General features: G+C 43.3%; 1 protein-coding gene across 1 annotated transcript in view; it reads left to right on the top strand.

Moving 5' to 3' along the window:
- grin2bb (glutamate receptor, ionotropic, N-methyl D-aspartate 2B, genome duplicate b) overlaps window positions 1-1,435 on the top strand; it is a 143,991-nt gene extending 142,556 nt beyond the window's left edge. The window contains exon 14 of the mRNA XM_065001450.1: window positions 896-1,435. Within this exon, the coding sequence (XP_064857522.1) occupies window positions 896-1,357 (462 nt within the window). The 3' untranslated portion in view covers window positions 1,358-1,435. The remainder of the gene's footprint in view (window positions 1-895) is intronic.
- The last annotated feature ends 8,779 nt before the right edge of the window (window positions 1,436-10,214 follow it).

Consider the following 10,214-nt stretch of genomic DNA (forward strand, 5'->3'; position numbering starts at 1 on the left):
TGAAAGATAAATAAAAGAGCGGAAAGAGTAGAAAAAAGAATAATGAATTCAGGGGGCCAGAGGAGAGGAGTGACTAAGAGATGGACAGAAAAATTGCTTTGACATGACGCCCCTGATGAACAGTGAGACACGTTTTCACTGGCAGGCAATGATATTTTGTTTTTTAAAATCTGGAATGGCACCCCCAGCGCTGATCCTAATATACCTGCCTTGATTTGTTGGTGTCACCTCTTAGAATTACTGTCCTCACAATGCCAAAATCACAACCAGATAATGACGTAACATTTCAACAAAACCACACCTGCCTTTCATTTTGCAGAATATAAAAAAAATATTTAAAAAACTTTTATTGCATGATTCATTTTCGTGACGTGTCTTTACGAGAGGGGGGTTGGATTGCCCCAGGAAAAGTGCTGTCAGCTGAATTTAAATTAAATTGATTCAACTTATTGATTGGTTTGTCAAAACTAGATGCTAATGGCGCTCCTGTCATTATCAATCAAGTCTCTGATCTGCCCTCCAACACTGGGTCTGAGTGAGAGGAAGAGAGGAGAGGCTCTGAGCCTCTGCAGGGGCCAAAGCTCTGTGTGCTCCCCAGGGAGAACATATTGATCAACTTACCCCTATTACTGTTTAATAGTGTGTAAACAAGGTGGCCAGATGAAACACTGCAGTGCATTAACCTCTCTCTCTTTGTCTCTCATCTCTCTCCACCTTTCCACCTCCCGTCCGCTTTCTGATGCTCGTCCACCAATCTACCCTATTTCTGTTTTCGTCAATCTGTCTTTGTGTTGGTTTCTTTCGCTTGCTCCACCTCTCCCCATGTTTCTCTCTCTCCCTCTCCTCCTGTTCTCTACCATTCTCCATCCCCCCTATTCATCTGTTCCTCCAACAGGGCATCTGGAGTTGTATCCACGGGGTCCAGATCGAGGAGAACAAGTCGGCCATGGACTCTCCATCGGCCACCATGAACATGAACATGAACAACACCCACTCCAACATCCTGCGACTGCTCCGCACAGCCAAGGACATGACCGCCATCCCGGGGGTCAACGGCTCGCCGCACACGCATGGCGCCCTGGACTACGGTGGCCACCACCGTGGCGAGTCGCCCAGCATCTACGACGTCTCCGAGCACCGGCGCATCTTGCAAGAGCGCAAGGCCCTGCCGCCGCCCTACCTGCCAGAGGACAACATGTTCAGCGACTACATCAGCGAGGTGGAGAGGACTTTTGGCAACTTGCCCCTGAAGGACAACAACCTGTACCAGGACCATTACCTGCACCAGCACTCAGGTCCGGGACCTGGGCTGGCTCTGGGTATGTCCGGCCCCCGCCTAACAGGCCGAGTAGCTTAGGCAGTACCAGTTCATTGGAGGGAGGGATGTTTGATTGTGACAGTTTAGGGGGAGGGGTAGCTCCCATATTCACCACACAGCCCCGCGTTGCCTCCCTGACTCACAGGAACACCAATAAGTTTGACCTGATCGCCGGCCACGCCTCGGCCTCAGGCTCCGGTCAGCAGGGGGGTCAGTTCAAGTCGAACGACCTCTACGGGAGGTTCTCCTTCAAAGGCGGGGCGTCCAGTTCTGGGTTTATCGACAGGGGTGGTCACGACAGATACTGCATGGGTGGAGGAGGAGGGGGTGGCGGGGGCTCGGGGGGCGATGATGTGTCGGATATCTCCTCACACACCATCACCTACGGCAATCTGGAGGGCAACGCCAAGAGGCGTAAACATTACAGGGACAGCTTGAAAAAGAGGCCCGCCTCAGCCAAATCCAGACGGGAGCAGGACGAGATTGATTACCGGAGGCGAGCCCACCACCATCACACCGTCCATCACCACTTCTCCCACGGGCCCCTGGGACACCGCTCGGCCTCCCCACCCCTGGTCCCCTCTGAGCGGAAGAGAGGAGGAGGTGGAGGAGGGGGTAACTCTTCACCTTACTTATTCCGCGACAAAGAACATCTGAGGGAGTTCTATGCGGAGCAGGTCCATTCCAAGGAGGGCTCTGCCAAGTGGGAGCATGTGGATGTGGCCGACGGGCCTTGTCCGATGGGCGGTAGGGGAGGAGGAGTCGCTGGCGGTAGTAGTGGTAGTGGCATTTGTAAGAGCCTAGTGCCTGTGGAGGATTTCCTGAAAGGTAACAAACCCAAGAAGTCAGAGGGTAAAAGTGGCGTAGTCGGAGGAATGGGCTTGGGGACGTCAGGGCAACAGGCCCACACATGTTGGGAGAAGAACATGTCTGAAGTGGGGGGTGGAGGCATAGCAGGGGGTGACTGGGAGTGTCGGAATCACAGTGGTGGTGGTGGCGGGGAGGAGGAGGAGGGAAGTCCATCTCTCACCATGGGGGAGGGGGAACCTGTACGCATGGGAGCGCTAGTGGCGGAGGGGAGGAGGGGTGGGGGCGCTAGTGCCGGGGGGGAAATAGTCGTCCAAGCTCTGCTTCTTGCAAACGGTGCGAGTCGTGTAAGAAACCAGGCAACCTGTATGACATCAGTGAAGATAACCTCATATTTAGCCAGATGGGGGGTGGAGGGGGGAAGAGTGGTGACGCGGGGGGTGCTGGCCAATCACAAAGTCATGCACAGCACAGGAAGCTAGGGCCAGGTGGGCGGGTGTTACGGAGACAACACTCCTACGACACGTTTGTGGATTTGCAGAAGGGTGGGGGTGGCGGACGCATGGGCGGGGTTGGGGGAGGAGGGGAGGAGGAGGGGGAGGGGGGCAGCTCCTCCCACCCAGAAGCGTGAGCTTGAAAGACAAAGACCGCTACATGGAGGGAGTTAGCCCGTACGCCCAAATGTTTGCCCAGTACGCGGAGAGGGACAGAGATAGTCCCTCCTTTTTCAGCCGGGGTGGTAGTGAGCGGGAGAGGGCGAAAGGAGGCTCCTCCTTCAGTTTGTTCCGAGGCGACCGAGGAGAAGGTGGGTTGCACCGTCGGTCGGTGGGGGAGAAAGACATGAGGGACAGGGATAGAAGAATGATGGGAGGTGGAGGTGGTGGGGGCGGTAGTGGCAAAGGGGCCGGGACTTACTCCTTGTCTAAATCTCTCTACCCAGATAAGGTGACCCAGAACCCCTTCATCCCAACCTTCGGCGACGACCAGTGTCTATTACATGGCGGCAAACCGTACTACGTCAAAATGTCTCCACAGCAACAGCAACAACCGCCACAGCATCTCCTCAACAACAGCCGCGGGGACTTCCGAGGCTCCATGGGGGTGCCTTCATATTTTCCAGCGTCAGCCACGACGGGGGTCATGTCCAACGTGACCCCCAGGTTCCCCAATGATCTGTGTCTCGGGGGAGGGTTGGGGGGGCCCATGGGGAACCACCATGGCCCCAGACTGGGAGGCAACAAGCTACTGCCGGTCAGGGACGGGGGGTTAGGGTTGGTGGGGCAGGGCGGCCAGAGACCCTTCAATGGCTCGAGCAACGGCCACGTTTACGAGAAGCTCTCCAGCATCGAGTCTGACGTCTGAAAGAAAGAGATGGAGCTAGAGAACAGGATAATTGCTTCTCCGTCCGAGGAGAACGAATAGACGCTACATTGTGTACATCGTTCTCATATTTCTAACTGAGGAAGGTTAGTTGGACAATGGACACTGCGGACAGAGTGAAGGAGAGTGAAGGAACTGTCAAGTGTAACAGAAAGCGACACGACTTCTAATGAGGAAATGAACGGATTCTGCTGCTTGACTCTGAGACTGTGAGGGAGGAGGAGAGAAATCTCTCCTCCGTTTCTCCTCTCCTTCTTCACTCCCTCTTTTATCTTTCCCTCTCTTCCGCTCGCCTGCTGTTCCTTACACCAAAACGAACGTTTTGCTTAGCTATCAGAAATACAATCAAATGAATGAAAAATCGAATACTTTTCTTGAAGTAACAGGGTAACCTAACAATAATTGTATTGATAATGTTGTTAATGATATTATTGAATATAATTAAATATTGTTTAACATTTGGGCTCGTTTTTTCTTTTTTTTTAATAGTTCATGTTGTTATATATTTGTATTGTTGTTAATTATTTGCCACCATATTACAGGAGACTAATAGACTATTTGTTAGGAAGAAATGTTACTTAAGTACCAATACTTTTAGGTTGTGTAATTCAGATTTCTTCTTAATTCTTGATTCTCCATATGTTCTGTTCTTGGAGTGCTGTGAAAAAGTATACTGTATGTGAAAGGCATGATTTGCTGAGTACATTTTCCATATACTTGACATCTTATAGTGAAGGAGAAAGTACCTATGTGGCATCATACTGGTTTTCCGTTTCGATTTCTTGTTTTGCCTGGCAGTACGTCGGGAGTAGTGGTGATCTCAGATACCGAGCGGGATGTGCCTTACTGAATCCACTACAATCAGAAAGATATGAAGACTCCTCCTCCTATCGGTAGAAAGGGTGTTCATTCTGTAGACAATTCAGTTATTAACTAGTAATTCATAAAGTGGTTGTCATGTTCTCTGAGAATCCGCTTAGCTGAGATTTTGCTTTAAACGAGACCCACCCACCTGAAAGGAGGAATAGTTGCATCATGGAAGATTTAGTTTTCTGCTCGTTTCACTCGGGTGCTAGTCAAGAGGCTCTTATCTCACCCTTTAGCTTTCCATAAATCATTTGATTTAACATTTTAAATACAACATATCACAAGTCCCCCTTATATACCTAAAAGGTAAACTATCAATTACACTTTTATCATTTTTAAAAAAAAAAAAAAAATGGCATAAATGCAGTATTTGCTAAACATATGTATTTCCCCTTGTTTTCCTATATGTTGCTGGGAAGTGATTGAATGGAGTTGGTTTCAATTGGACTTGACAGTTTTCTACTTTTAAGATCTGGTCTTGATGGAATGTTGGAACATGGTCTGGGAATGGAGAGACGGACAGCAGGACGTGTTAGTTATTTCATTTTGTATCATGGCAGTAAGCTGTTGCTGTTGTATTAGCGAGACACATTTATTAGAAGGGGGATGAGTGGGGAGTGGTGTGCTGTGAACACAGGGAGGAAAGAACATTTCTGTTGGTTTATTCATTTCCTTTCACCCAATCACTGTACTGTTACTGTACTGTATACTGTATGTCTCTCCTTAATTCACGTCAAGGACTTGATCAAACCACTAATCATGTTTGACTTACTTAGAATGTGTTATCATTTCTGAGATAATTCAGATATCACTAAAGGTGGTCACTTGATATGGGGATTGGGGAGAATAAGTCACTATTTCACTATTTGTTAGGTTTTTTCTTTCCTTGTGAATACCAACACAAATCAATCACTTTATACAGGACACACAAGACAGTCTGGATGTAACATTCAGTAAATCTCAGTAAACTTTCAACATTTTTCCGAAGATGATTGGAATGTTTTGGCAACTTCCATCAATGTCTTGATACATAAGTAGGATAAAAGGACAATAACGTTTGTAAAGCTTGAGTACTTGACCAGGGCATGATTACCATTAGCCTAGTATTAGCAAGAATTCTTCATCTCTGCGTTTAAAATTAAACCTTATTTGAATAATTCTGTCTATTTCACCAGAACAACCACTTTTCATCTATCAGGGCAAATATCTTATGAATTTAAAAATGTGATTGAAGGCACTGGACAGTATTTTCCTTTTGGAAAATAGTCCTCACAACTGTCCTGGAAGGTACTTGATGGAAGGTGGAGAAAAGCTAACCGATGCCATGATTAAAATGAAGAAAAAAACGTTGAATCTCCACATAGTGTGGAAAGTAACGTTTTCCCCCCTATTCTATAAGCATTGAGTCCAGTGGTTTGTTTATCATGCCTTTGCCAATGTCTCTGGGTCGCTTCCATCAATGACAACCTCATGTCCATGGAAGATGACCTCAAAGCCACAACGTATCACAGACAGATATCCAGGTCCACGCTGTATTTGTGTTCACCTCCATGTAATTGTTGTAATATACAATTTAGGACCCCACCATATCTTCATTTTATTTATTCTATTTATTCATTACTTTAAGTTATAGCTGTCTAAAATATTACATTTCTAAGTGATTTGTTATTTTGCCAAACCAAATTGTACGATCTAAGCACAATCAGTGTTATTGATTAGTTGATCAATACTTGTACATCCCTATTGAAACTTTGAAAGATTTTTCCTTCTGTATGATATCGAGTCAGTGTATAAGGACATGTGTTCGTAAGGACATGCATGCATCAGTGGAATTGTTTTATTATTTTCCCTTTTTTACTTAGACTCTATTTTATCCCAAAAGTGGGTGTTTGGGAATGATATCTGGACTTTTTAATCAATTTAATTGATTCTGATCTTTGTTGGTGTGTGTTTGTCTCTGTAAAAAGACAAATAGAATTTTGCTCTCAAAATTGTCGTTATTTTAAAATATTTCAAATTCAGTCAAACAGAAGTCAATAGGAATAATTGCTATGACAAAAATAGATTCAACAGATTTATTATGGAACCAGAAGAAGTGTAAGAAGAGAAGTTCAGGCTTCTCTGCTCCTCTTGATGATTGGTTGTAAATCTCTGTGAATGAGGTGAAGGTGTTGCTATTATTAAATGCCTGTGAATGAGGTGAAGGTGTTGCTATTATTAAATGCCTGTGAATGAGGTGAAGGTATTGGTATTATTGTATGCCTGTGAATGAGGTGAAGGTATTGGTATCATTAAATGCCTGTGAATGAGGTGAAGGTATTGGTATTATTAAATGCCTGTGAATGAGGTGAAGGTATTGGTATTCATTAAATGCCTGTGAATGAGGTGAAGGTATTGGTATTATTAAATGCCTGTGAATGAGGTGAAGGTATTGGTATTATTAAATGCCTGTGAATGAGGTGAAGGTATTGGTATTATTAAATGCCTGTGAATGAGGTGAAGGTATTGGTATTATTAAATGCCTGTGTATTAGGTGAAGGTATTGGTATTATTAAATGCTTGTGAATGAGGTGAAGGTATTGGTATCATTAAATACCTGTGAATGAGGTGAAGGTATTGGTATCATTAAATGCCTGTGAATTAGGTGAATGTATTGGTATTATTAAATACCTGTGAATGAGGTGAAGGTATTGGTATTATTAAATGCCTGTGAATGAGGTGAAGGTGTTGGTATTATTAAATGCCTGTGAATTAGGTGAATGTATTGGTATCATTAAATACCTGTGAATGAGGTGAAGATATTGGTATTATTAAATGCCTGTGTATTGGTATAACGTTTTTATGAAGTGATGAACCAGCTTTGATTTTCAATGTTTTTGCTTGTTTTTTCCCTACAACCTCTCTTTCTTCAGTAAGTTGCTTTCCTCTTTCTCTTTTTCTCTCTCTTTCTTTCTTTCTCTTTCTCTTCTCTCTTTCTTTCTTTCTTTCTTTCTTTCTTTCTTTCTTTCTGTTGTTGTATGTGCCTCAATACATGCGCTTGATTACCTCTGTGTGTGTGTGTGTGTGTGTGTGTGTGTGTGTGTGTGTGTGTGTGTGTGTGTGTGTGTGTGTGTGTGTGTGTGTGTGTGTGTGTGTGTGTGTGTGTGTGGAAAAGAAAGCGCTAAAGAGAGAACTGTTGACTGATGTTCTGTATTGTAGTGCTGTATGTAAATAACTTACCTCCCTCCAGCAGACTTTTAATAAAAGTGTACAAGATGGCTGAAAGTAAGAACCTTTTGGGTGACATCTTTGATTTGAAGGTTCCCTGCTAAAAAAACAAATTTCAATGTAATGCCACATATGTGCAAGCTTGTAATTTGTTGAAAGAGTGCACACCTAAAGTAGTAGAGACTATTTTTACAGCAAGTTGATGAATTTCCTTTCACTTTAATTTGGTAAAAGACCGGCATACACACTTGTTTTTGTTACACAACTAATGGTAATGACATTAGTGGCTATTACATAAGCACAACATCATGACTCTCTACTACATTTTTACAAGTTATATTTTGTCTTCTTTGGCAACCCTTTATTTTACGTGTTTCCAAGAGAAAATTATAACACAATCATTTCTAGAACTGTACAGATTGTGAAAATGTATATATGACTAAACATTTCAGTCACTCTTTAATTTTTGTATGGGAAGAAATGACATGTGTTAAAGAATAATAAAAATGTGATTAAATATTTAATAATATTTAAAAAGAGGATAATTAAACACAGTCGATGTGAAAATAAGTGCTAAGAAATATTCTTCTTCTGTAACTTTGTACAAAACAAAGTGTTGAGTATTAATAAAAAACATGAAATCATGTCATTTGTGAAATTCCTACGTTTTCTTATTTTTCCCCTCCAAACAGATTTCAACATTCATTCATGGTCTCTCATTTGTCATTCATATATTGTATATATATTGGAATTATCTGGCTCGAAGGACCAATACCTTAAAGGGTCATTCAGCAGTTAAAACAATAGAAAAGTGTCCTCCCCACCCTGTTTTGTTTTTTATATTATTTTATAATGGGACTGGAGAATTGTAACCACTTTCAACTTCCTAGACAGAGCTATGGATGGATGCAAGGACTTACCAGCCATGATATCAATATTATAGTCGTAACCATGTTTTGACTCTATATAGTGTTTGTTTAAATTGAATTAGTTTACAAACATTGGAGTAAAACAAGCTTATATTTTGGCTTCTGGTGGGGTACAACAGCTCATGAGGCATTTATGACTTATGTTCTTCAAGAATCAATGGGTACCTATCAAGTCCAAAAATGGATGTATTAACTGCAGATTGCCCCTTTAAAGGTGCAGGGCCCTTTCAAGTGTTCTCAGATGAATCTGTCATTTAAATGGCCAGTGTCACTCCTCCTCTTTAATCCTGTTGCTGTATTGTCACTTTCATCCAGGACACCTGTCCATCCTCCCGTTCCGCTCGTCCCCTTTTACCTTACATCTTGTCTCTCCGTAGCTCTCTCCTTTTTTGTATCTTTCTGTCTGTTTTTTCTCTTTCTCAAGTAGGACACTGAAATGAGATTGAGGTTACTCAAGATGTTGGAGAGGCAGGTTTGTAGGCCAGGACAGACGGAGAGGAGGTGACGAATGACACACTGATAAAAAGTGAACCAGTAGGATATTGTATCCAGATTTTGAAAGACTCCAAATCCTCCTCCTGAGACTCTCTCTCTCTGCCTCTCTTTCTTCTGAAAGAGCTCTGACCAGCAACAAGGGAGATATTTAAAGAAACCAGTCATCCACAAAACCCTCTTTGAGATTTTGGTAAAGCATATCTCTGTATCTATATTTGATCCTATGTCATTGAGAGATAAATAATTAGCTAGTGCTATAAACAACACTGACAGAACAAGAACACATTGATAGAACACATTGCAACACATGTAACTACTTGACAATTAACCGTTACCTAGCAACTGGCTCTTTTTTCAAGAGATGGGGAGAGTGGAGGATTTATACTGTATACTCTCACTGTCTTATTGGATGGGAAAATGAATCAACATACAATACCAAAATGGAAAGTACAGCCTGAGCCGAACATCTACAGAGAGAGGGAAAGTCAGAGAGAGGGAGAGGGAGAGAGCGAGAGCGGGAGAAATGGGGGATGGAATGCAGATTAAGAAGTAGAGATGAAAGACTGAAGCCCCGCTTATACCTGGTGCTAACATTGGTTATGTGTCCTAATCTTGTCCACATTCTGATTGTGCCTACATTTTTGTGTCTGCATTGGGACCACATTTTCTGATCCATCCCTGTATGCAAATGATTTCACAGCTATTCTTTCTAATAATAAGTTATTTATTTGAAGACATGTTGGTGAAATAAGTCAATGGTGCAGCCTGTCAATGTTGTTAGAGGCCGGTATAATATGATTTAAGTGGTTTCACTGCCCAGAATGGTCTACAAAATGCGTCTTTTAATCGTGTAAACCTGTCTAAAAATGCGGGATCAATCAGAATGTGGACAAGACCAGGAAAAAGGACACATGTTAGAACCAGGTATAAACAGGGCCAGAGAGAAACAACGGAGGATGACAAGCAGAGATGGGAAAGTAGAGGCAGGTTGGGAAAGAGGGAATGAGAAAGACGGAACATTTTATACTGCGGCTCTGTGGATGACAAGCAAGAGTCGGGGAAGAGGAGAGGAGAGAAAGGAGAGAAGGAACGGTTGCTGTAGAAACGCTTGGCAAAGTTTTAATGAGGGCACAAAGTTCGATCCTTATGCCCACAACACATCCACACTCACACACACACAGTATATATACCAGCTGGCTTTAGTATTACCC

The sequence above is a fragment of the Oncorhynchus nerka genome, linkage group LG15, assembly GCF_034236695.1.
Source record: "Oncorhynchus nerka isolate Pitt River linkage group LG15, Oner_Uvic_2.0, whole genome shotgun sequence".
NCBI classification, from domain to species: Eukaryota; Metazoa; Chordata; class Actinopteri; order Salmoniformes; family Salmonidae; genus Oncorhynchus; species Oncorhynchus nerka.